This window comes from Galendromus occidentalis, unplaced genomic scaffold (genome assembly GCF_000255335.2).
Source record: "Galendromus occidentalis unplaced genomic scaffold, Mocc_1.1 scf7180000077515, whole genome shotgun sequence".
Lineage (NCBI taxonomy): Eukaryota > Metazoa > Arthropoda > Arachnida > Mesostigmata > Phytoseiidae > Galendromus > Galendromus occidentalis.
In genome coordinates, this window is record NW_003805503.1 from 1,198,403 (window position 1) to 1,226,101 (window position 27,699).

General features: G+C 51.3%; 1 protein-coding gene across 1 annotated transcript; it reads right to left on the bottom strand.

The window, feature by feature from the left end:
- Window positions 1-341: 341 nt before the first annotated feature.
- On the bottom strand, window positions 342-27,458 carry LOC100908003 (lysosomal alpha-mannosidase). The gene is made up of 18 exons (XM_029112569.1): window positions 27,337-27,458; window positions 16,756-16,858; window positions 11,765-11,914; window positions 9,907-10,100; window positions 6,581-6,784; window positions 6,153-6,368; window positions 5,729-5,936; window positions 5,178-5,217; window positions 3,857-3,926; window positions 3,569-3,744; window positions 3,146-3,320; window positions 2,788-2,988; window positions 2,443-2,669; window positions 2,210-2,320; window positions 1,780-1,954; window positions 1,501-1,659; window positions 995-1,207; window positions 342-773 (listed from the first exon to the last, which is right to left on the bottom strand). Exons 1-18 carry the CDS (start codon window positions 27,436-27,438, stop codon window positions 576-578), a joined length of 2,922 nt encoding a protein of 973 aa, XP_028968402.1. The 5' UTR covers window positions 27,439-27,458; the 3' UTR covers window positions 342-575.
- Window positions 27,459-27,699: the final 241 nt, after the last annotated feature.

A 27,699-nucleotide genomic window follows, 5' to 3' on the forward strand; every position in this document is an offset into this window, starting at 1 on the left:
GTCGGGTCACGGGTGGGAGCGAATGAGTTTCCCTCAACAATTCCGGAGAGGATCCATGAGATAATATCTGAGCAGACGTCTTGTCTCCAAGCACTGGTCATCAAGGAGACGATGTAGGTAAATATTTTCATTTATTCGATCATAAATATACTGTCTCTCCGCGTTCCCGAGGCAACAGAGTTCTGGGCTAGCCTCGCATCTCCTTTTTTGGAGTGTCGACATTCTTCCCCGGATCGGGTTTCAAAATAAGGGAGAGATTATCTATGCATCTCACGCTAATTATAACATACAGAGTTTGATTCCTCAATTGACTAGCTTCGATTTCCCCGGGTCAACATTTCTAAAAACATTCATATGTGTAACTAAGATCCGCGCTCAACTTGAACTGTTCTGTACAGATACTTCAACTATTCATCGTCAACAAGCCTTAAGCACTCCATTTGGGTTCGATTATCCGGTGACCATCCATTTCTTCTAATGCCTTCGCTCAATCGAGTCAAATCTTTCATTTTCGATCAACAAGCCGAATCAATTCAAGTTTTTTCTAAAGAGAAAACCCAAGTCCGCTCCATCTCTCAATAATTGGTAGTGAGAATGAAAGTTCGTAGATCCCCGGGTCGGAAAACCCGCTGCAATGGAGATTCGGGCAAGGGTGCTTTCGTCTCTGAAGGATGATGCGCGTACCATCGGAACGGCGCGGAATCCTTCAAATACTGATTGGCAGAGATCACGGTCTCGGAGGCAGCGTAGACTCGGATCGTAGTGAACAATTTCTGGAAGTAATGTGGAAATAGGTCAGCGAAGCAGTTCGGGGCTCGAAAACGACGCCCTCGCCTCGCTTGGAGAGATTCGGAAAAAACACTCGAATGAGCTTCTCTTCGAGGCTGAGGTGATTTGAGGCATCGCTCGAGATCATCGAGGCGCCGAGATTGCGTAAAGTCGGTCATTATATATGTAATCAATCGTACTCAATGGAACGTGACAATGATCTTACGGTGAAGTCGACCGTGACCGGCGGTCCTTGTGTGTGCAGATATTCAATTCGGACGAGCAGCTCGCGATTCGGTAAAGGTTCTACGCTCATCACGTGAAGGCTCTCGGGCAGTGTGGAAACGAGTCCGTTGAAATTAGGATTCCGAAGCTGAGCTACGTGTTGACCGTCGGTCGATGTCGTTCTCAGGAAGCTAAGCACCGGTCGATACACTTGCTGCGGACAGAGTTTAGGGTTTAGAGTACGTGATCGCGGTTCTCAGGATACATTCGAAGTGGGAGCGCCTCGTAGTCGTAACCGAGCAGTGCTGGTCGTGGACCGAGAATAAAATGATCGTCTGCCCGCTTTCGAATTCCCTCTTCAACTTCGGAGCGAATGCTCCGAGTTTGTATTCTGAGGTGGATTGATCTTGAGCACGCGAGAATCACAAAGTGAGGGGTCGACCACCATTATCACAGATCGAGTGACCTGATGCTTGTTCAACGAAACGATGTCCCATTTGCGCTAACCTCGTTGGCGAGATGTTTCATTCGTCGCTGAGCGACGGGAATCTCGTCGAAAGTGACGTAGGTTTTCCCTTTGGCGATTAGACCCTTCCTATCAACGCCGATTTCGTCCAGAGGCTCCTCGACCCCGAAGCCATCGTCAAATTGTAGACGGCGATGCACCTGAAGAAATAAGGAGCGCTTCTTTTAGACTTCTCACGGGGAACACTCGGAAGGAAGGGTCGGAGATCTGCGATGGGGTTCCCGACGTGAGGAATGACAACGATGAGAACGACTTAGTACCATGAGTTCGAGCATGCCGTCCTTCAAGCTACTGCCCCCCTGGGGTCTGTCAGGGACGACAGTCATCTGTAAGTTCCTCTTGGTGTCCTGCAGATGAATCCAGGACACGACGGGGAAGTAGTTTCCTGCGGTCGGCTCCGTCATATTGTGTCGCCAAGGATAGGGAGCGTTTCGCCTGACAATGTCAAGATCAATATTTAGCGAAGAACAAACCGTAGCGAGCCGTGCGTCAGACGCTGGGAGTCCGACGATGCTGATCAATTGTGAACGTAGGCATGCCTTTCGCCCGCAACACGGTCGACGGAATGGTCAACAATACGAACTCTGTCGATACGTCCGACCGGGAGGGACCGGGGCCGAAGTTCACTCTCTCCCGGGCCGATACGGTCCGAGTCGGATAGCTTATTTGAGGGAATAGGCGGGAACTCACTTTCGCTTCATGTCTTGACGACCATTAGAGTCGGTGTAAAACTCCCCGTCCGAGAGCAGATTCGATTCAAAGCGCAGGACGATTTCCTTGCCGAAACTTCCCTTCTCATCACTTGAAAAAACATCGATCGACGGGTCAGAGAATCTGTGGTCACACGAGCAACCGTGCGGTCGGTGCGCGCCACCACGGAAAATTCTTGCTCCTTGCGAAGAGCAAATAAAGAGGAAACTCACTAGAATGGGATGGGACCTACAGTCCAGTCGAACTCGATCCTCTCCTCGTTTTTATAGAGACGGATCACTTGCGTAGCCCATGAGTCGAATATCTGATGAATTTCCTGCACGAGGGAACCCTTGACGATCCGGAACGAGACGTTTAGCGCCATGTCGACGGGATTATCCTCGTTAGGATTGAACGCGTATGCTCCAGAGGGTTTCTCCGAGCTCCAGCTCATCGAGTACTGCGAACGACGAACGTGAGTGTGAGTATTTCGATCTGCTGGGTCTATCCACAAAGATTTGCTCTCGTTGGATAATTGCAGTGCATTGAGATGCGACACGAAGCGCCGGTGGGAATACCTGATAGGCGTAGTATTTCCATATGGACTGTCTAAAAGGCATCTGGATATTGAGATGTTTCAAAAGAATCGTGCTGACGAGACCACTGGTCGGATCGACGGTGAGCTTGTAGACTTCGTTTTCGATCGAATAATCGTCCAGGTCCACCGGAAGGAGCACACTGTCTCCCGAGTCTCGGACCGCGCTCTCAACCGACTCCACCTGGACAAAGTATCGAAAAACTTTTCGTCAGACTCGGTCTCTGACCCGATGCACGAGAAATAGGTGAACATCCAAGCTTAGGCTTCTACTGAATCCGCAGCGAATTCTCAGTGTATGGATTCCAAGTTACTGGGCTTCATGAAGATTCCTCACGGACCTTGTAAACTCGGATTCCCATAGGCGGTATCTCGATGGGAAAAACCAGAGATTGTTGGGCGGTGGACCTTCGCTCCGGTATACGCAAGGTTCCGTCGTCTACCGGGACGAGTTGTACTGGGACGGCGCGTTTAGGTTCCAAGGTCACCTGGTATCCGGCATGATGAACTGGGAGTCTGTGGAAAAAGACGAAGCTCCTATCTGATTCGAAGATTATGGAGGCTAATGAATAGGGGCTGGGGATGGGCGATGGACGACAGGGCCCAGGGGGAGCTTCGGACTTGGCGGGCAACACTCGTCCTCGGCCTGGTCTATGAGTATTGCCTCCCTAAGGCTTGTAACTCTACCCCTCGGCAGCGAGTCATTGTCGCGGACTACCGCAAGGAAAAAGGTATCCAATAACTGTGGATTGTGGCAAGCTTACCTTGCGTGGCTTCTGACTGGCCTACTGTAGGGGTTGTAGGCCACAACGAAGTAGTTGTTGGACCTTTCAGAGACGTCACACGCACTTACGTTCAGCCAAGGACAGAACGAGAAGCGAACTGTGCTCCGATCCGAATCTGGTTCAAGGAGATTCTGGAACGCTTCACTGAGCTGATCCTTGTAGGGAGAGGAAACGATGTCACTCGAGCCTGGCAACGGATCCCGAATCTGAACAGTTTCCGGGGACAAAACTCTCGAGGGCTACCTCCTCGAACAATGAACAACTCACTTGGCAGATTTTAGTTCCTGCTAGGGCCATGCGGACGTAGTCTTCAACAACGTGCTGTTTCTCGGTTCCGCTGAAAAGCAATGACTTGAGCTCGGTGGGTATTCGCCGAGAGATCTCTCCGAGAATTGTGAATAATTCTATTCGAGATCGACGAGAGTTATCGTTATCGGATGCCGGAACTCGGAGACTCCAGCCGCCGAGATTCGGGGACTTCCACTCCTCTGACGGACTGATTGGAGACAGTCGAGCTTTAATCGTTCTATCTAGTTAGTCCGCTCGTCTGCCTTGAGGGACAAGCCGCTGCCGGTGCTTGTCACGTAGACAGAACAAACGAGGTCACCGCCGCAGCAGAATGTGGATCAATGGACATAAGGTTAATATCGACGTGGACAGCGCGACTAGATGCCAGAAGGGCCTTCAAACGAGAGTTTGCCTCAGGCTAACTCCGACAATAGCGTTCGAGCCCATGACGATGACATCCAGTCGCCGTCTTCCTAATAGCCGGTCCAATCGACTTCGCCGAACTGCGTTCTACCTCAGAAATTCGATGTACCTCCTGAAGGAGAGGAAAAGGCGCGCTCGAGTGAAGAGGATATAAACGCGAGAGGGCAACGATGCCGGAGGAGCTGCCATATAGGCTGATAGACGCACAGAATCCCGGCAATAACGTCGCGCGAATCAACGACACCGGAGGAGCATGCACGAGACGGGACGTGCCGTTTCGACAAAATCGACCATCGCTATTGAGGTCTTTTAGAAGAGGTCGTCCTCGTCGCAGAAGTGGCTTCGTTTTCTCCGATTCTGCCCGCTTGTTCCCACGCGGAAATCTCGAAAGAAACCTCACCGACCTCCAATTCTCTGGCCCCGAGGCGGAGCGAGTTTTCCGGTGAGCTCCAAGAAGCTTCTGATAAACTAGCTCCGCTCCGTTGAAGGTTCCAACGACTTCTCTGAGCTCAAATTCTGCTCCAGTTTTATTTGAATAGCTCCTCTCAGCTCTGACCTCTCGTGGAAAATTTCCACCAGCTCCCCCGAACCGCGAGATCAGCGTATAATTGGCCATAATGAATCACTCGTCGATGAGCCTCTTCGATCTCTGCAGAAGAATTCCGACTCTGCATTTTGGGGTCGTCCCCTTTGAACTTCTCGACCTCGGGAAAGTCGAGGCATCCGCGTTCGACTCGGACCGCCAGCAAATTAAAGAGATTTGAGCAGCTGCTCGTCGCGTATTGTTTTCGGCGAACGATTGACGGAACCTACCTACGATCGGTAGCATTTTAGCCGTACGGAACATCATCTCCTTAGTCCAGTGCAGGGTACTTACGACATTCCATCGTGATGCTGTATAACTCCTAGGGCACGAGCTGCAATCGAGGAGAGGTGGAAGCATCGTTAGCGAGGGAATCGATCGTTCCTAGCCTCAACTGTTTGAAGGAGAAGACACAGCCAACGAAGGAGATCTCTTGGAGCATGGCGAGACGGGTTACTCCTCGGGGCAAGGGCTCCCTCGCCACCAGGTATGCTCCATTTGAACTCCGACGTTGGACGCTCTCGTAGAGGGAAAAATTGCCGGCTGCTCCTTGAGGCCTCCGGAGAACCGGGTCCAAGGCGGTGTAATTGTGTCTTGCCATTAGGCATACTTGTGTTCATTTTTGTGTCTAGTTCCATCAGAGCAAGGGGACGGCAAAAGAGCCAAAAACTCGACTACCTTCATACGCAGAGCCTAGCGATTAATTACATTTTTTTTATCAAGAGCAGCCAGAGCGCGGAACCAAAAGTCGTGTGCCTAAGCAAGGAGAGCCCGAAGAGACGGATTTATTTTGCCGCCGCTGGCCGGTTCCGCCGAGCCCCACTACGAAAAAATTCGCGACTCACCGAGAGTGTCGTGTGCCAGTTGGTCTTTCGTACGGCCGAAAACTTCCAACTGACGGCACGCTTGGAGAAATCCGTTCTGTTCTCTACTGAAGAACTTGAAATTTGGTCTTGACGTGAAGTAGCCCGTCCAGTAGGCGTGAGGATTATCGGCGTATGGGAAGAAATCTTCGTCGAAAATATTCCACGTTACGCGTTCATCGTGCAATGCCTGGAAAATTACGCGTAGGACTCAGTTTCGTCGACGGAGACGGAAAATTCCTCTCCTTCTGATGTCACACCAGAGGAGTGATTAAGGAAATGATGATCTGGGAACGCAAGCGGCTCGTACGGCCCAAGATCCCGGACGTAAGTCGTTCCTGGAGCTCATTGCTGCTCATTCCCTCCTCTGTCTGGTTGTCAAAATGGGCAATGTCACGATATTAACCTTGAGATAGCACGTGGGCGTGGAGTAGAACACATTAACACCGGGGATCTGGTTCATGAAATGAACGAGTTTGTCTAGATTACGGAACCATTTGTTCGCATCTTGGTAGTGGAAGTCCAGACCCATGGTGAACACGGTGTTGTTGGTCTTGTAATGCCGAGCTTGTTCACGCGCTACTGTCATCAACTCCTGAGCGCGTCGCCTTCCATTCAGGGTCTGGAATAGAGGAACTTTTACCGAGAGGGCAGTCGCTCGAGAGTGAATGCTCCGCTGGGCGATGGCTCCGTCGAAAACTAAACAGAGTCGCCGCCGAGAGAAAATCCCATAGGACTCGGGTGAGAGGGTTCGTTATGAACGTCAAGAAATTGAATGAACGTCAAAAAATAAATCCAACGTGACTTGAAGGAGGTAAGGGACTCTCAGCTCACCGTGACTTCCTCGTCGTTACAGTACATGTCGAAACAGAAACCCTTCGGCGGCCAGTAGACGTTTGGAAGAACTCCTAGGAAGAGTTCTCCTTCACGACCTTGGGAAGGATCCGTCTGCCACAACATTTCCATTTGTCGGTGTTTTTCACGCCACTCCTTCTCTTCATAGTGGATTCGTCCCAGAAACATTCCGTCGAAGCCCATCTGTTGAGAAGTGTCAGTTAGGAATCATTGAATTTCAATGGCTGCGTATCCCAAATCCATTCGTCGCTTTCGATCCTCGTCGACGGATTCGCCAATGGCGTCGAGAAATCCTTCCAAAGCCCCTCGGAATCGGAGGTTTGTCTTCGTCGGCGGCAGTGGCGGCTGCCGCGTCGGACCGTTGTATGCTTCACGCTAGAGGAAGTGAGAGACACGCTCCGTTCCGAGTCCGTCTCGAGGTGAGATACCCGGCAGGGGTAATACTCATGCCTCAATCGACATTGGTTTTTCTCATGGGCTGGAAAACGGACTTAGAGAGATACTACAGCTGGCATAACCGCTGCATATGTCGACGCGCTTTGTAGAAGAGGGGATCGTTCATGTTCTCCGGAGGACACACTCCGAGTTCTATCCGAGCCGATCACAAGAGGAGCTTCGCTTCGAACATTATCTAGAGGGAAAAAATCTTTGCGTGACGAGTGTCCGAGCTCTAATGGCCGTCTAAGAGCGTCCGATCCCATCCAGTCCGAGGTTACGATTCTCCTCCCTGTTCTGATGGAAGCCCAACGCCGGAAGGGTCAATGAAGAGTAGCATAATATACAGGGTGGTCATTTTTAGTCGGGACTTTTTTTCCCTCTGCTCGTCCCGGCCCTAACTTTTGAACGGCTGGATGAAACTATATGAAGTTACCCACCAATCAACAGCTCTCGCCCTGACTGACACGATTCCGTCCCCAGCGGTGACGATTTCGGCCAGTATCACCTGTTGCGGACGTTTTGGGAATGATCGGTCACTTTTTTCTCGTCGCTCCACGAAAACGCCTCTTTCTCGGCGACCGCTTGGTCGATCGGGCTCAACCTGGTTGCGTTCGACGCGGGACAACCTGGCGGAGGTATGCCATAAAAAAAATTCAGGTACCATGTTCCTGGGGGAAACGCGGAAGGGGTAAACTTTGGTTTGAAAATTGGACAAATTTACCAAAATTCCGGGTTGTCGCTAAACTCAGTCGATAACTCCTCAGGGAAGCCGAATTCGAAAATTTTCATGATGGCTAAAAGTGCTTAAAAAGGGCCAATTCACCCGATCTGGGGGTCAGCGGCTCGATCCGACGACTTTTTTTTTCCTACGAAAATCGTCATCTCGAAATTCTCCTCGTGGAACGCGGAATACCGCTTGGGAGCGCTGATGTTGTGTTCAAGCGCGCGCTCCAGCCTCTCAGCATGCTTCCGAGCGATGGCGCTCTCGGATTTCCAACGGTCGGAATCGGCCGGAATCAGCCATTTTGAAAAAGGAAGAGTGTGAGGGAAGAGTTGAAACGCCACGCGGTCCTCGCCAGTTTGGTGGAAGGTAAGACGCCCCAGGAGATCATCTCTTCCCAACGGTGGTTCCTGCTTGTTCCGGCTTCAGTCATCTTGCAGATATCAACTTGAGAGTCCGGAGAACACAATGAATTCACTGAGATCACGGCTGTGGCAGTTGCGTATCTCAGATTGCAGCGATCCCGAATTCGACAGCGAAATGATGCACAGAGGACTCGCGCGGCTCTTCCCTTTTCAAAATGGCTGATGCCGGCGGCTTCCGACCGTTGGAAATCCGAGAGCGCCATCGCTCGGAAGCATGCTGAGAGGCTGGAGCGCGCGCTTGAACACAACATCAGCGCTCCCAAGCGGTATTCCGCGTTCCACGAGGAGAATTTCGAGATGACGATTTTCGTAGAAAAAAAACTCGTCGGATCAAGCCGCTGACCCCCAGATCGGGTGAATTGGCCCTTTTTAAGCACTTTTAGCCATCATGAAAATTTTCGAATTCGGCTTCCCTGAGGAGTTATCGACTGAGTTTAGCGACAACCCGGAATTTTGGTAAATTTGTCCAATTTTCAAACCAAAGTTTACCCCTTCCGCGTTTCCCCCAGGAACAAGGTACTTGAATTTTTTTTATGGCATACCTCCGCCAGGTTGTCCCGCGTCGAACGCAACCAGGTTGAGCCCGATCGACCAAGCGGTCGCCGAGAAAGAGGCGTTTTCGTGGAGCGACGAGAAAAAAGTGATCGATCATTTCCAAAACGCCCGCAACAGGTGATACTGGCCGAAATCGTCACCGCTGGGGACGGAATCGTGTCAGTCAGGGCGAGAGCTGTTGATTGGTGGGTTATTTCATATAGTTTCATCCAGCCGTTCAAAAGTTAGGGCCGGGACGAGCAGAGGGAAAAAAAGTCCCGACTAAAAATGACCACCCTGTATGTATCCTTGGGGGGAGGAATGTCCTGTTTCGCCCAGAGCGAAGTCCGATGGGGGAAAACCATATTTTTCGCCAGTGTCTGCTCAAGGATCCACAATAGACTAAACAAAAAGTCTCTCGAGAATTCGTCACTATTCCTACTCATGCGCATGAGAGCCAGAAATGAGATTCGACTTCCTCCGTAGACGTTCCGATAGAGGAGTCCGTGCCGGAATTGTTCCCTCCGTATAGCCGCTAGAGGATGCATAATGAATCGCTTGATCCTTTTTCAAGGGCAAATAGTCCGAAAAGCTGCCTCTCCCATGCCTCGCGTCTTATTCATGAGATAAACACTTTTCCTCAGGCAGTCGCACTCGACCGACGAGTCCAGCGGAGGAGAAAAAAAAACGGTTTCCCGCCTGATTTTTTGATCAATCCGGAAGAGCAGAGAGGGAGAAGTGTTCGCAGAATGAACGCCCGAGTGATAGGTCGATGTCGATGTATGTAAGTACGATGCGAGACGATGCGATTGGCAGGAGTGCCGATTGACGTCGTCGGGAAATTATGACCGTGTGACGGAAGAGAAACGTGGGAATGCACCGACCGTAAGCGGGACGAGCGATAATTTGTGAGGCCACGGGAGACCTCGTAGCAACGAAGGACGAGCGTGTCGAGTACTCCTTTGGGAGGTATTCAAGGCTGCCTGAGATTCTATTCAGAGTGTACGACGGGAGCGGGACCGGGAATCGGAGAGAAGGAGCGAAAATTCCAAGGATGTCAAAACAAAGAACGCGATGAAGGAGGATATCGGGCGAAGGCTCCTCTTTCGCTCAATGGGTCGAATGGTTCTTCTCGTTTACAAACGGTACGAATGTGTTAGTCGAATCGGCTGAAGCGAAAACATTACCTTACGGAAAAGCGCGGCTTGTTCCCTCGAGTGTCCAAAGGGATCAATTTGCCATCCGGCCTTGGGTCGACCGCATTCTCCGAACGTATCGTTTAGCCACCGCGTGCCGAGAGTCATTTCATCGATGAGCGCCGAATAGTGAGTTGTGGCTTCATCGGACATCGACCATCCTCCCGATATAAACTCGAGTCGACCTGAAATGAACACATTGGAACTCAGCGATACTGCCGCGGAAGGAAAAACTGCGATTCAGCTCGTATGGATTTTTCCGGGACATCGTCTGCATATGTCCTATTTGGGGCATGTTCTATTCGAGAAAGATTCGAGACTCCGATCCCATGAAGTCTGGTTCGTGGGACCGATCCCCAGCCGGGAGAAAACACGGGCGGCAGAGACGACTTATCCTGTTCGACAATGATGGCAGCCTGTCTGCAGGAAGAAAGTGAATCGAGGGGGAGAGAGGGGGAGAGTTCGTCGTATACTCTCAGCCCACTTGGTTGAAAGTTGGCTGTCTTTTGATAGTCAAAACTTTCGATAGGCTCTTCGGAGAAGACATCGCCCGCTGACATCGGAGGTAGCGACGGCTTTGTTAGCATAATCATCGGTTCTGGCACAAGTGTGTCAATACAGAAAAGCCATCAATCTCCTACCCGCAATATATGTAGAGAAGGAAACAGCTTCAACTTAATGTTCAGCAGCACTTCATTACAGACTAAAGTCGGAGACTATAATGAAGCCGAACTCGAGGAATTCAGGGGCAATGAACTCAATACTTCGAGCCAAGCATCGCCCATCCACCGGATGTCCGTAACCGACGTATCGTACAATCTCAACGGGGAAAAGACGTGATCGTCATTATCCAGGGCGTCTCGTGCGCTGTTCCAGGGAGGGCCGTCGAGTATTTCTCCCCTCCGAACAAACATCCACTTCAATATCGAGCTCCACCGGAATTTAATGAGCATCTTTGGACTTCCGTGTCCCGTCGTTTCGCCCTCGGAGCCGGAAGCCGGCTTACCGTTCAGAGATGATCCGTCATCCCGAGACCGTTCTGCTTTTAAAGACCCCCGAAACATCATTAAAAGGATTATTATGTGAGGAGGTAGGGAAGTTTGCTCTCCTTTCCTCTCGACTCATTCATGAGCCTTCCGCATCTCCATGACTGTCGTCCAAAATACTCTATCCCTCCCCACCTCCCGGGACGCTGCCGCTCTGACGGTCGATTGGAGCGACCTCATGATTTACGGGAACTTCAATCCAGTGCGTCCTAATGCAAAGACTTCCTCTCCGCAGGAATTCCCTCCGTCCGTCCGTCGTGTCGCCCCCCGGAGCAGGCTTTTTGGCAATCAGAAGACTCCGAAGATGACGGCTCAGCAACTATTTGGATTTATTCCCAGAGCGGCTTGAGATTATTCGGGATTCTAACATAGAATCCGCGCTCATATTCTCTCGATAATGTTCTGAACTTACCATCACATAAACGAGAACTGGGCTTACATAAAAAAAAACATTCAAAACGGATTCTGGCTCGTATGTATTATACGGAGTCCAAGACATGCGCAAGCTTGCCAGCGCTCCTTAAAAAAGAGCAAGCCAGTCACTCCCTATCCTGCGATCATTCCCCGGGATGAAACTTCCATCTGGTATTATATTTCCCTCGGGAGGAGAATGTCTGAGGACGCTCGCTGAATGACGGAACTTGAAGACAGACTCTTGGTCTGAATCTACTGATTTGCCTGTCATGCATAGCACAGGCGGCCTGTCAACCGCTAATGCACTACGCGACTCCATCGGATGGGGAACTGGAGGATATCATGACGCTACTAAGAAATGATAAAAACAGGAACAGGCAATGACTTACCCGTGTTAACCAGATCTCGGACTATGTTCCTCGTCGCTTCCGTCTGACTGTCCCACCAGCGACTGAAGAACGCAGTTTCAACGTAAATGAATCTGCGTTCCTCGTCTTTTTGTAGTTCGTCGATGACACTGTCGATAATGAACTTCACATCTGAAATCGGAGGATAAAGAGCAGTGCATAAGAGATTCCGAACTTGAGAATTGCGATAATTCGGTGCTGGTAATCATCTCGCAGGGGGGTCTCTCCGGACAGAGTCCGACCATCCGGCCGGAACCTCATCCTCATCAATCATTCGGGTGACGATGTTCTTCCTATCGGAATTCAGCGAAACATAAAACGACCTGTATTTTTTCCACGATTGATTTTCAAGGGGTCGGGATGGTTTCCCTTCTGATCGTATCAATCAGCGACACCCCTGATATCTCTTTCGGCCAATCGATATGAGAATTCAGTTCCATCCCCTCTCTCGTTCATACCTCGTGCTTCGCACAAGCGAGTCCATAGGATCGAAACGAGAGAACCTTGAGCGAAATTCCGGAGCGGTCCGAGGGGAGGCAGAGGAGCTGCGCCGACTGGAACGATCCACCCGTTGAAGCCTCAGAATTGAACATAATTTTGAAATTCTTTTCGCCCACAGCAACAAAGAGGCTTACTTTACAACCGACCAGCAAGCCAACGAGGCGTCCCAGGGCGGAGTCGCGCAATGATTCATCAAATACGAATCCTCATATGTTCTCTCGCGCACACACTAAGATATATGCGGATTGCTGAGATGGCCAACGCCCCTGACATGTATCACGATCTGGATGATCTGATCATAGATACATACGTTGAAACCCAAAAGCTTATCGATGCGCGGCGCGAGACAAAAAAATATGTCCCGGCAAGTTCTACAGGAATTCGGAGCCTCAGAAGTTCAGGAGTTCTCGACTCATGCGATCTTCCAAGTCTGATAAGTGAGCGAAAATAAGCGACCGAGTCCCAGACTCAATGAGCGAAGAGCCCAGAAGTGCCTTTCGGTCGGTGTCTCTATCAGTCGGCGCGAATAACCCCGGTAGCGTTCGGCACAGCTTCAAGTTCACCGGTCAGGTGGAATATTTCGGACTTATCCAGCTGAATCAGCGCCGGATTCCGATGCACGAGTTATAAAACCGTCGTTCACAGGGTCCCGATCCTGACGGGGAATCAGCAGCGAGATCGAAGTTATTCCCCTTCGGAAGATTTGAGATTTTGGACCGGAAGAGAACGATCACTCGATCGCGCGCGCGAAGCTCCGGTACATAAGCCCGGACCCGCCACCCATGAGTAAGTCCTCCGGACGATGCCCGCACAAGGAGACACCTCGAAGTGTTCATCGCTTATTTCTCCTGGGAAGGTCTGAGTCCAGGGCCATGTGTAACTCTAGCAGGGTTGTCACAGGAATGTGACGGTCTCCACCAGAAAAGCACGTCTGCGTTACTAATCGGTGACCTCTTAACGAGTGAGAGGTAACGCGAGGCGCTGGAACGGGGGCCGGCCAGCAATCTGAGTCCGATCTGCGGGGCGGAGTTGATATTACACGAATCGCTAGCGAAGAGTGTGTAATTCAAAGTCCGTAACTCAATTCAGACTACTCCGTCTGGAGGGCCCTTTTTTCATGCCCTCCTCGCTCACTTTTCCCTTCATATACTAGCACGAGTCTTAAGAGAAGCGAGCCGCCGCCGCCCACTCACTTCGCCAGTATACCCGAGAGCCTTCCCGGAAGAGAAACGAAATTGCATTTCAGTTCCACGGAAACAGGCCGAGCGGACCGACCGACCGACCGATCGACGGTCAGACAGACGGGTGGGCGAGCGAAGATCGGCCGTTCCTCGAGAAACTCGTTCATTTGGCGGGATGTTTCTTATTCTTTGCTTCTCATGCGTCGAGCACCTTGAGTAAGTACTCAGTCACTCCGGAGCGAGGGACATGGACTCGGATCGCGACAACTCCGACCATCGGACGATACTTTCCGAGAGTCGACAAGCTGTGGAAGAATACCGAGAACATATTTTTGCCACGACGCTGACGAGCACTCGATCAAATTTCACTCCGCATCTGCCTCTAATCCGCCCGGTGATTCTCAGTTCCCGATATAAGTATTCATCCGCAAAGGCTCCGCGAAGCCCTCGTTTGAGTTCTCATATTTCACTCACTCAGACTGATACGCTCGGTTTTTTTCTTTTCCGTCCTCGCCTCTATTCCGAATCCACCTTCGCATTTTGACCCCGAACCTGGGCGGCTGAGCTCATGTGGGTGGGGCGGATATGCTGGCCTTGAGCGGAGGATTCACTCCTGAAAGCGACGCGGACGTGGTTCGCCACGTCGCTGCTCGGTCGGTTTGACGTCTGCCGAGGTTTGGAGTCGAACGAGAGGACTTTCCCCCGGGGAAACCGCTGCTGCGGTTTTTGGAGCCAACCGGAGAGCATCGTTTAACGTCTCGGCTCCGCCAAAAAGAGACGCCACATGAAACATTCTCCATTCAGACGGTTCAAATTACTTTCGGTTAAGGATTTCGAGTCGGTTCTGACTGCACGCAGTTCGAATAGGCTGCACGGAATGTGGCGTGACTGCCGCCCATGGAATCGGGCAGTTTGCTGTACGCCTCCAGCGCACGATGCACCTCCTCCCCAAAGGATTACAAAGGCCATACCCAGGCACACCGAAGTTCTTTATCTTTCCTGGAGTCGTCCAGCTCCGCTCGCGTCAAACAGCGAAATTCGCTTGACTGCGCGACGGAGCGCGGGTCCACATCCTCTGCGATGAGATTATGTATTCTTCGTTTCTTGACGATTCCGTGGCTCACCCCAGATCCCTAGGATTCTCATCCATCCTCCTGAAACTTTTGCACGATCCGAGATCACCTGTCCGACCTCCGAGCGGTTGACATGATTCAGTTCGCAAGATCTTGGTGCAGTGGAGGACCTGACTTCTTCTGTATTCGAAGCGTGTCCCGCTGTTCCATGAGTCGAATATTGGATCTGCGGGCTAGAAAAATAGGATCCACCCGAAACCTTTCGAAGTGATTGGTGTCCTTCTTCATCGTTGCGGCCCGCATTGGAGGGCCTCTAAATTTACCTCTGACACGAGCGGAAGCTCTAATATTAAGCAGCATGTAGCTCAGTAGCCTCTGCATGGGCTCGTAAGCTACGCATACGCTGCTCTCCGGCGAGGCTTTCATCAAGTAATGTAGTCAATGGCCTGTATAAATGTCAGACCGCGCTCAGAGAACGCGATCCGTTGTTGTGCCATACGTTCCACCCTAGACGGTGCTTCAAACAGAGGATAAGCGAGAGAAAATGTTCGCTCTTCGGTTGGCGAGAATGGGATTTCCGCCAGAAGATATTGACCAGATGACTGTACGTACGAGTGGCGTTAGCGGCAGAGAGATTGTCCCCCCTTCTCGCGGAACCTGTTTTCGCGTATTCATTTTTTCCTTGAGTGGGAGCATAGACCACAAGCCGCCAAAATCCGACTTGCCCCCCCACACCAAGAGGGAAGCTGGACCCACTCCCGGTGGGAGTGGATGAAATCAGCAATGACGTGAAAGAAAATTTCCAACGCATGATCGGAGAGCCTCGAGAAACATCAGCGGCATGGGAGGGGGAGCACAGAAAAACCGAGACCCATCGGAAGGGAACAGAGATCTACCGATTGAGTGGGGATGAAATCGTGATCAATGATCATTAATGATTTGATCAACGAGTTAAACTTGGATGATGATTCATCATCCAAGTTCATTTCGTTATCGTCACGCGGATTTTCGATCGAGATACGTATTTCTCCAGCAATTCTGTCGGCCATGGCCGCGATCCACCATATATCGGGAGTTTCTCCCAGACACATTGCAATAAAGCTCGAAGCCTATCGACGTTCGACCGGTTTCGAAAGAAAGAATATCCGAAGAGCATCGCTTCACATACAGTTGACATCATCCCATCACGAATGCTCACATGCATGAACGCTCCTCCTCCAGTCATAAATAGATTTCATCAGGCCCGATACCCGACTATGCCCAGGTGCGCTCGTGAGGGTTCGCCTGCTCGGAAGCCGAGCGTCTCGGATATTCATTTCCAAGCGCTCCAGGGCGAGCGAAATTTAATAGGCGGCCTGAAGTTCCGACTGCGAACGGCGGAAGTCCATGTACCGCTGGCGCGAGGCTATTTGCTCAGTCGGCACTCGCAGCCCCACGAAGGCCCCCGTTGCAAGTCGAGTTGAGCGCCTTCTGCAGCAGAAGCCGCGATCTCCGACTCTGATTTCTATCCACGAAGCTTAGGGAAATTTGTGGGATAAGAAAATCACCCGGACTCCCCGCAGGTTAGATTTTCTAAACTCACAATTCGACTTAAGAGAGAAGTCCCGAGCTGCGACGCGACGTGTCCTCAGCCACAAAAGCGTGGACTCGACGTGTTCGAGACGATGTTGTACTAGTGGAGTCGACGATTCAGTTCGCTCCGTGCATGCACCGTTATGTTAGCCGTCAACCGCAGATCCAGCTCGGAGAGCGTTCATGCGACCACCGAGCCGCGTTAGGATTGCGCAGCCGAGTGCGCGTAAATACGGAGTCTGGGACCGCCGACGACTAAGCTCGCGCACTACCCCTCAGCACTCCGTTTTCGACAAACTCGGCTCACTTCGCTGTTCAGGGCTGTTGCACATTCCTGAGGAGAACAAGTCAACTTCTTCACTCCGGTGCAAGGCGATGAGCATTCCAAAAGGCACCGAAGTACTCCGCACCGTCCCTCGAATCGAGGAGCGCTAGTGCGATGGTGACGCTCAATTTTTTTCGCTCCTCCGTTTTCACAACTTCGAATAATTCAGATGAGCTTCCGCGCTCCGTGGAATTCGACCTTGGCGAGCGTCTCTCCACGGTGGGTTGCCGGATCCTGGCTCGGCGAGTCCACGCCTCGTGAAGTTTCGGAGAATGAATAAGGAGAGCCGAGAGGGAGAAGTTTCGCGGAGGAATAACTTACTGTTCTCGTAGTAGAAGTCGACTGTGTGAACCCATCCGACATCGTCGTGCGTATGCGAAATTATGTGAATGTTTAATTGTCCAGGTTTGGGCTTGTGGCATGCCTGGAACGGAAGAAAACGGAATTTTTAGTCACCAGCGTATTCGATAGTACTTCTACGGAGATCCCTATTCATCCATCTGATATATTTTTTATAGCTCTCCCGAAATAGACACCAAATCGCGTTGGACTCCGAATTCGAGGAACGCTCGTTGCTCCGATACGCGACTCTCTTCCGCGTCCTCTGTGAATTGTGTCGCCCGTTTCCTCGTCCGTTGTTCTTCTCGATTAGTTCTTGCGTTTCTGACGTCCGAATCGATGAAGGCACGACCTTGTGGATTCATCTCGACATCTCGCTGCGGTCTCCTCATGCGCCGCAATGATGTTTCGGCCACTTGATGGGGCAGTCATGCTCGCGGTCACCCCGCGGATCCTCGCGGCACGCAACGACCGCCACGGAACGTCTGTCGGACGTTAGCGGCTCTTGATTGCGGATGGCTGAGTCGGCTCTCCCTGTTCCACTCGGAGAGGAACTTGCAGCGATCATTTCCTCTCAGTCAGATGTCATTCATGGCTGATATTGAAAAAAAAATCGTCCCCCTGATCCAGTCGCAACGGTCCACCTGCAGCGTGAGCCAATGACACACCACAAAAGAAGCGGCTTTTCAACGGAAACACTGAGAATAGAAAGCGACTTCTTCTGAACGCTCCGAATCCTCGCTCCTTCCGAGGATGAGAAAGAATTCATCGTGTCGCTCGACTTCAAGCTGTCTTACTTTCTGCTTCGGCCAGAAAAGAGCTCGGAGCGAACCAGAGAAAAAGATTGATTCAGCGAAAAAATCCGTTCTGCATAACTCGCCCTTACGAAAACAGGACAAATCAGAGCAGTTCTGTGTTCACTGTCTTTACCATGCTCTGTTATCCTTCGGGAATACGATATGACAAGAAGAATTCCGTGCAACATTCTTTCATCGGCTATCGGTCGATCTATTCGCCGGCTCATTCAGAATCCGCAAGAAAAGTGCGTTTCTTGCCTGAGCGGCTGGGTTACAGAATTGTGATGAAAAAAGAGCAGATACACGAAGGGACTGACTTAATTCCAGAGACGGAAAGACAGCCATGGCCTGGAGCCATTGTCTTCCGCCAGGCTGCATCGCGAAGCGTTCTTCAGACGCTACTTCGGTGAAGTAGGACTGAAAGTAGACCGAGCAAGACCAGAAAGCCTTCCCCATCTCGGGGTACCTCGCGCCGTTTCTGTTGTGACGATAAATGCGAGCAGCATTGAATTATTCGACTGGGAGATTTCGAGCGAATGATGAGCAAAACGACGAGGGAACAGATTCAATGGGTAGTTCGTTCAATGTCCTCGAGCTTCATCTGAGTTTCGGAAGCCCGCAAGCGATCGTCTGCTCAGCTCGTCCGCGCGACCTTCCTTTTTCTTCCATTCGGCCGCTCGTCAAGTGGTGGGTCTTCTTTGGCTCCGCTTCAACGGAATTCACTTTGTCTTCGACAGACCACCAACTTCGTTCAGTTTACCTTACTGACGATGCTGGAGAGACTGGTCGAGCGTTCCAAACTCCTCCTTTGGAGAAAACAAATACGGCATGTTCTGCGGAACTCGATTCGGGATTCTCCCTCTCAAGCAGAAGATGATAGGCGGCGAGCGAGCGCCCTCCAGAGAGCCAAAACCCCGGGGGAATCATGGGCTTCGAGACGGCGGATTTGTTGGCCGCTGCCTCAAGCCCAGCGTTCGCCTTGAGGGATGGTATGCATCGGAGGTCGGCAAGCCTCGGAGGAAGGTGTTGATGTGCCGGTTGCATCAGCCGCACAACCCGGAAAGAGCTCTCCGGGTTCCGAAAGCAAACGATCCTATGCTGATGACAACAATCGAAATGTCTAATGTGTCTCGTTATGTATGGATTTCGGTCGAACAGATGCCTCGTTCGGACAGTGATCCACTTCCCACCGGTTCACCCGATACCGTGGAGGAAATCCACTTCAAGAGGGGAAGGAAAGATGTCTATCTGAATGCCTGAGACACCGAACAACAATCGCGCTCATGAAGCATGCGCAGTAGACGTTCGAGCTATCTTTGGAACCGAAGAACAGTGTGAAAATTCCGAACGTGGAAGCTCTTCTGATACGGTATCTGTCGTCTTCGCTAGGGTAGGATATCATCGTGCGCGGATCAGAAGTTACGAATTCCCTTTGATCATTTCTCGATCGGCTATCGTGTTCTCAGACTCTCTACGATTGACCTTCTCCTCGCCGATTTAATTGATTGCCGCATACGTCAGCGACCAGGAGAGCAGATAAGGAAGGGCCAGCATTGAGGGGTGCTGCTCCTCATCACGTCATCATTTCATTGCATTGAGAATCGGAAAACTATCTCTGAACGCTGGGACGGAACTTTCCGGCCATCATCTCTGATTCTCGATCGAGCTCTCCGATCCTAGCTGGAAGAATTCTGCGAGGGCAGCACCGTGATCGAAAAGTCCTCGGAGCTGCCGAAGAGAGCGCCAAAGACCTCTAAATTTTTACACTACGAACCTCGAGCTGATAAAGCCGCTGATTGTGAGCCCGACGGAAATTATCTGATTCAAGTAATCGCCGTCTTCACAGCCGTTGAAATTAAGGGCAGAAGAAAAACAAGCGAAACCGCGTTGCCTTGGGAGGTTACGATGCTGAGGCTGACGGCTTCTCATGATCCGTTGGCCGTTTAGGTCATCTGGTCAAGCGCCACACGACAAAACTCCGACACCGGCGGTAGCACCGGTGGAAACGTCAAGCCGCTTGTTGTATCGCTGCCGTGGCATTTCTGCGACGGATGATAGCGTTCGAATTACCATGACGGCCAACAACGGTTTCGTACTTCTCGGGAGAAGACAAAAAAGCTCAAAAGACAGTCGGCCCCATGTTTCTTGAGCGCCGTGTCAAACGTCTCACTGAAAGATATAGCTCAGTCGCCAGGCTCCGACGACGAATGAAGATGCAAAAAAGGTCTCTGCTCGGCAATTTATACCTCATTCATCCCGAAAGATTGAGGGATGATGATGTTCCTTTCCCTGCTCTCCGATTTCCCAGTCTCGTCTCACAACTTAAATTTCCCCGATTCGTTCGATCTCAAAAATCAGAAAAAAACGCCGCTTCTCCGCTCCACTCAATCGTGGAGCCCAGGGACTATCCACGTTTGAGATGGAACTCGAATACATCGTTCTGTCTCGACAGATGAATAATTCAGCATCATGGGGGTGGAATCCTCATATTCCGCAAAGTGCGTGTATACATATCGGAGAGCGCGAACGCAAGGGCGGACGCTATCCTCGACTCGGATGCCTCCCGAGCCATGTTCGGTGGTCCGAGTGGACCCCGTCATTTGCCTACAGATCGATAATGAGATTGAGTTCTGTCCAGCAGCAGCAGCAGCCTCGCCTCCACCAGGACGCAGCGGATAGTTTCATAACTTCGACGATTCCCAGGGCCACGAATCCCATCGGCGGGAGCCAAAGACCTCCGAGTATCATAAGCCGGATGTCGCGAGTTGCTCGCCTGCAGAAATTCCGCCCGAGACTCCGAATCGGTGGGATTCCCTGTTCCAGTCAAGAATTTTGCTGAAATTAAATATTGAAAAATGCCCAAAGGCGAATCAAAGATCTCTCCCGATCCTGGCGTGTTTTTCCGCGATTCTCTATCGCTATGAACTCAGACTGATCGGCTCGAGCGTTCATATTCTCAACCGATTCCGGACATTCGCGAGCCCCGATGTTTTCCTTTTCGTCCCGAACCGCATCCTTTCCCCCGTTGGATCCGGGATCAGATTCGAGACACGAGGCGCCGAGCTCGAATCCGCCTGACGCGGATCCATCTGCTTTACTCGAATCGATTAAAGACTCTCCCAGACCTGATGAAAGCTGTCCCTTGCCATTTATAGCCTGTGGTTGTTGCTGCCGAGAGAGAGAGAGGAACACTTTCAGGACAGCGCCTCTCGTCGCTCCATGTGCTTTCCCACAGGCGTGCCCCCGTCATGGTAGCTAAGTCGCTCTCGTTCGTCCACCGGCCACTCAGGTTAGCGTGAAGTTCACCGAAAGTGGGCCACTCACACTCGAACTCCGATCACGTCGGAGCCAACTTGAATACCCTTGCAAGTCGACTTGCTGTACTGCCGAGCAGCAAACAAGTCGAGCAAAAACAAACTCTTCACATGCAAGAACAACAAGCAAAGAGAAACAACAAGCTCTAGATCTAATTAGACCATTCTGATACTGACTGCCGCTGCTCCGGGCGCCACATACGGACTCAAACAAGGAGCGGACGAGCGAGACCGTACACCTGATGACCCGTTTCATGATCCGCTCTCGCTTACCCTATTAGGACTCGGCCAGCCAGACTTGCCAACGGAGATACGATGTTGGACGCCGACTCGAGTTTCGCCGTGTACGTCCTAAGTGATCGCGTTCCTTCGGTTTACATGCGCGGTCCTCGAGAGGGCGACTCCGCGCTGCGTAAAGCGGACAGATAATCTCTTGCGGAGTTCAAGAATTCCCGTTTTGACGGACTCTCACCCGCGGGAAAACTTTCGCCCACTCCCAACTCCCAAGAATCTCTCCAGTCCACGGAGTCTATCAAAAATACTCGACGGCAACCCTTGCGCTTCCGCATTGGAGGGGTTTCTGATTCCGACGTCGGTTCGACGATGGAAACTCCCCAGCAATTTCGTCCCTCGGCCTAAGGCGTCTATATAAAAAAGCTCTGAACTTCCCAAGAACTCGTTCGCTCCGCAGCAGCGTAGTAGCTCGAAACCCGATGCTCGGCGCTGACTAGTGTGAGGAGATAAACGTCTCACCTCTCGTTCCCTCAAGTTGAGAACAATGACAGAGCTGCGACGGAACAGTTCTGCTCGAAACGCGATCTTTTGATACTGCGTGATTCTGGTTGTCTATCGCCCGCGTGATTTATCTGTTTGAAAAACACTCGAGTTTCATGGCCCAGATTTCCAACAAGTGATGTTTTAATAGAGGATTAAACGAGCGAGCCACGCGGAGAACAAGCAATCCGCATTCCTCGAGCAAGCACGACAAAAGTGTGATCGCGGCCGCGGTCGTTGTTGCATCCCGTCTGATCCAAAACGAGGAATTTCGGTCACATCATGCAAGCGACTTCGGTGCTTCGGTAAATATTTTCCTCAACCAAACAAGACCGCTCGCAACACGACTTGCAGAGATCGACATTCGGCTGGCGGATTCATTGATTGACGGAATGACTGACTGAGCGTCTAGCGCGTAGGATTCAGAATCCCTGATCGTAAACGAGAACTCTTCCAAAGTGAATCCCGAAACCTAGGTAGCACCATCGATACCTATTTATGAAAGGGACGACTCTCGGCGATGACGCCTGAGAGCGGAACGATCCATAACGAGTGGGAGGAATTATTCATTCGATTGAGCCACGAATGATCTGGTGACTGATTCGGATGATCGTCGTTTTCCTTCGCGCTCTGGAGCGCTCGATCACTCAGGTTGATTGCCCTCCGAGAGCCCCACGCTCTCTACGGAGCGTCATGCAGTCGATGGCATCCCTCCGCACCTGCGTAGTTCCGGTCGTCAATGAAATACAAATTCGATATACATATGTAGGTGGAAGGCTCTAATTCTGACTCCGGCTGCCCACAGAAGCCCGCTCGCATTTTATCCTCTCGAAGCGAATATCGGAGCCGATGGCTGAAGCTTCCTGAAACTATCACTCAGTCGAACATCATCTGTTTGCCAAACTTTTGCTTCGTCCAAACACACGAGGCACGAACTCTGCCGGGTCGAAAGCGATCGAAGTCCCGATCGCGGTGCTCATCGGTGGGCGAATCACGAGCGAACTTCACGCCTCAACCGCTCAAACCCGCAAAAAAACAACAGTTCAACGACAACATGCTTTGACGTTCGAATTCAACTTTTTCGAGGCATGCCAACAGTGAGTCGTAGCGTTTTATGCATCGGTAGGGTGACTTATGATTTTTTCGACGATGTGACGAAGACCTCCCCGAGTTGCAAAGGGTCACAGATACGAGCCTCTGTTTAGTTCGGGGGAACCGAAAGGGATGGAATCAGAGCATTCGGAAGCGGCGGATACCCGCAGGGATTTGAATTTCTTCTGCCCTCAGAAAGCGTCTATTGCCGATGGGATTGATCCACGACCGACGCTCACCCGTGCTCAGCCGTGGCGTTCATTCAACGCTAAGATGCATCGTCCGGTCGACGACGGTCAATAAAGATGATTTCGGCAGAGATCAGAGCATTAATCATCTCGCACCGTTCCTTGCTCCACGTCGGATGCGGTCGATGCGCGGAGCAGTCGTCAAGTTCGCCGCCTCAGTCGTTCCCGCTCGATTGTCATGCTGAATAATTCTGGAGCTCCCGGTTGCGTTCCTCACTCGGAGCGAACTCTAGCGACAACACCACTGAACGAGAGACCAGGCCGCTTGCCCGTTATACGAAAGATGGCCAGTACCAGAAACGGCAGGAGGAATAGAAGATTCGCCAGAAGGTTCGCAGAATGGGTCATCGACCCTTTTACTAGATGCACCGCCACCGACGACAACAACGGCAGCAGGAGGAGCATCATCAGAAATATCCAAAACGAGACCCCGAATCGAGACGACAGAACGTCACCGCCGTCGGCATGTATCTCGGCTTGTCCTGAGATACGCATCGCGATAATCGGAACTGCTCAACTGGGTAACGTTCGTGACCACAATGAAAACGACATCGGCGTCGTTGAAGCTAAGAGACGCACCAACGACAGCAGGCGGACGTCAAGCGTGAAACGAAGACGAAACAAAAACTTCATCTTCAATGCATGGCGTAAGCGAAGTATCGGCCTTGATGAAGGCTATACCTCACTTCCTAACGGAAACAAAGTAGCCTCCTCTCCGGGAATAGGCTAAGACCACTGTTCACTGTTGCAATCAGCTTGCTGCTCTTCGCCCACGAAAGCAAGAGGAAGCGAGCAACGAGGCACCATCACCGGATCGATCACGGAAAAAGTAGGGGACGCCATGTGAGGCAGTCGACGTTCGACGATATTCCATCTGCCGGTTACCTCGACGATAGAGGTATGCGGATTTTCTGAAGTGCTAGGCTTTGGTGGAGAAAACATAGACCAATTCAAGCACAACACTCAAAAGCTCCTCGCCGGGGGAAACGCTATCCGCTCTGACCCGTTGATCCCTTGTCAAAAGAGTTCTTATAGCGATTTAAAAGGGATCGTATTATCGATTTCCTCCGACCATGGAGCATGAAACGTGATATCGATCCATCGCAGAGTTGCGTGACATTGCGTGGTCTGACTACAACTGGTAATGCGGTTTCAGAATGGCAAATTCAGATTTGATCCGAATTGCCCATGGCGAAAAAAGCGAGCGGTCTCTTCGTTCTGACAAGTTTTTTCCTGCTCCACTTTTTTTCCAGAAATGATCTGAAGCCCCAGAGATCTACTACCCGCCTGGCAGCTCGAAAGGTGGATCCGAGCAGCTCGGAACGAGACGCGTTTTCAGCTCGGGATTGGAGAAGGGAAGAAGTGTTCGATTCCTTGGAGAGCTCTCGTCGAAGTATGTCAAATGGAGGAAGCGATTCGAGAATTCGTACCGTAATCGATAGGAGACACTTGATGAGTCGGCTCGTATCCCCCTCGTTCCGCGTATTGGCAGGACTCCTGCGAGTTGTCACATATGTGTCGAATACGGTCATATCTCGGATTTCTACACCCGCTAATGAATCAGGGTGGGACTAACGATGGCACTCGGCGACCGACGGCGCGGCGCTGATTTGCGATTTGTCGTGAATCACGAGCGCTCGATACGTTATCCCTGCCTCGGAGATATTCTCGTTGTACCTTTCGCGTTCCATCTTCGGGTCGGGACTCCCCGTCTGAATCGGAGCTTTTCTCCTCGTAAGCGGAGGTGAGCCGCCCACGCCATTCTTTCCACCATGGTACGCAGAAGGCATTTTGGCATCGAGCGAACCACCTTCTTGAAGCTACCTTCTTGTTCGAACACGTTTCTCCTCGCATTGAAATCCGTTCCCGGTGAGGACTCCGCAATATCTCGCCACACCGATTCATCAGATATCTACAAGCCGATGATGGTCTGAGATCGCTGACATCCCATCAGGAACGAATCTCTCTGAACGCGATATCGACTGTGATTAGTCCGTTAGAACTTTCAATGATCATCGGGAAGTGTCTCGATACCTCCGATACACGGAAGATGTATCGTGAAGAATTCGGTTTTTATAAATCCAGGACACGCCCCTCGCGAGGAATCCCATCAGCCTTCCGTATTATTCGGAATGCCTCGCTTCGTTCTATTCGGCGGACCGTGATTTCTCCCTCTATCTGCATAGAGTTGGACTGGAGTCGTCTTTGCTTGGATTTGTTAGCGTACTTCTCTCTTGAACTTGACCGCCGGCGACTGGTGGAAGAATTCACCGATCAGCTCTTCGCCCATAATAATCGTTTGAGTAGTTTTCTGAAGCGCTACTCACTCTAATATCAGTTTCTATCATTTCCCTTTCTAGCTATTCCACGGAGCTCGCGGATTGTCTCGAGTCATCATCCGGCGCGGTAAATTTCCAGAGCGGACATTCTGCTGAGAGTTGGGGACTTTTCAGAGAATTGCGAGTGCTCCGAACTTGGAGGGAATGACGGAAATTCTGGTCGGATGAACGACGGTTTCCATGATTGAGGAACATCAATGATCATGAGTCACGCACACTCGCAAAGCGCAGGGTGCTGAGAGAACCTGGGGCGCGGCAGGAATCTCTGCAATACCTTGTCTAGAAAAACGTTCGACTACCTCCCGGAAGTGGCACATACGCGTCTCATGGCGTTGAGAACAGCATCCACATTTTCCTCCATGAGACAGTGATCTTGACTCGATCTGAACCCTCCTGAACCGTTCTCCATCCAGGAGGGACTCGAGACGCAGATATTCCGCTCTTGTTGAGAGCTGCATTCATACGGATAGCGTGCTGATGATGAGCGATGATTATTCATTCACTCATCCTTTCCTGCTGCGTGGATTCCGAGCTGGGGTGAGGTGTATCTCGATTCCAGATGATCGGGGAGCTCGGGACCCGCTCGATTCGATCCCGGTGCAACACATAGCAATGGGAACGACCCAGCGCTTTTCCAGGGATTCCCTCTGATTTCCGACGCCTTGGTTGCGCTCATGGCAAATGTGACCGAAGCATCAGAAAATCATTCGCTCCGTAACGAGAGATCTTGCTCGAAGCTGTAGTGGCGTCGGAAGACGGAAGTTGATCATTTTCGCTTGACAGCGATGAGACTACACGACCGGAGTCGGCTAACCACTTGGTTGTTCATGTGGAGCAACACTGCTCCCTTAGAAATGTCAAAAGGCAGCCCTAACAAAGACATGACTCCCTTCAATGGGCGAGATTTGGATAGCACGGCTTGCCGCTGAAGATCAGATATGTTTGTGCCAAGTCGGCCTTGACGACAAGCGTTTTCGACCACATCACAGCCCCTCCTTTGAGTGGTCGAGGGAGAATAGCTCATTGGAATTACCTTCTTGTTCGATCATCGACCGTAGCTGTGTAATTCTGCTTCATCGTTGGAATGAATACCGACAGCATTCTTCTCTGGATAGATTCAACTGGGAAACGACTTTGGAGAACGAACAGGCACCACGCCAACACCTTCGGTGTGACGACGCTCGTAGAAAACGAGACCATCATCGCCTTTCAATCCGTAGAGTGCGCACTCGTTTGGGGAATTTTCAGTCTGAAGGGAGACACAATCCGACATGGAGGACTTCGCTTTCGGATAATAGTGGGAAACTTGACTTGATGAGCTGAACGGACGATCCGGGTCGCGACAGTGTTTAGAGAGGGGAGTCTCGGGACCGAGCGGGGAGAATTACTTGCCCTCATATCGCTGGCACCTTGGCGCTACGCTTCTACTAGGAGCATTTGGTAGATTCCGCGAGTATGTGATCGTTCGTTCTCACAGACATGAGCCGTAGGGGTTATAAACTCGAGAGACATTGTGGATGGCGATGAGAGCGCAAACAAGAACGTTTATGGGATCAAGTCCGAAAAGCCATTCGATATCGCTGAGAAGTATTTCTGGATATGAATTCGAGGGCTGAACTGCGACCCCCGACTTATGACTCGATTTCTGACTCCCGACTGAATACGCCAGCCCTGGAATATCCGTGAGAAGCCTATGCATGATTGACACTTGTTGCTTCGTAGTCCGAAGACTTGTGTACACCGGTTCACTGCGGGACGAACGATCTTGTTTGCTCGGCACTGACGCTATTCGATCAGCTGATTTGATATCCACGTTCGTGAAAACGAAGAAAACTTCGAATGATCCCCCCAAAAAAGTCTTCGAAGAATCGTGCCTCCGCCACTTAGTTTACGGAATCTCCAATCGGAGAACGCAGAGAACATCCAGTGCTCGAGAGGGAATTCTGGGACCTGTCGTTTGACGTCTGGAGTGTAGGTTGGTAGAAAATTTGGGACTCACCGCATAATGGCATTTGAGACCTTCGTATGGATTGTTCGGTAAACTCCGGTTAACGGTAGCTCCCGCCACAATCATGGAGAGCATTGATGACAGCAGCAACATGTCTACCTAGTTCTTCGGAAGTCCACCTTCCGTGAAACAGAGATCGAGGGTCACAGAGATAGGCGAGACCACCGACACTCGGCTCTGAATCTCGCTCGCTCGGCCACCACGCAACACGCGTGATTCGGTTTCGCGACTTTTGCGATGCACCACTCCCGCCGGCTGTTGTGTCAAGACTGAATCTGACTCCGCGCTTGTCACTTCAAACGTAGCTTCGGAAATGCTCACCAGGGCGCGCGCCTGGACAGTGGCGACCCCTAG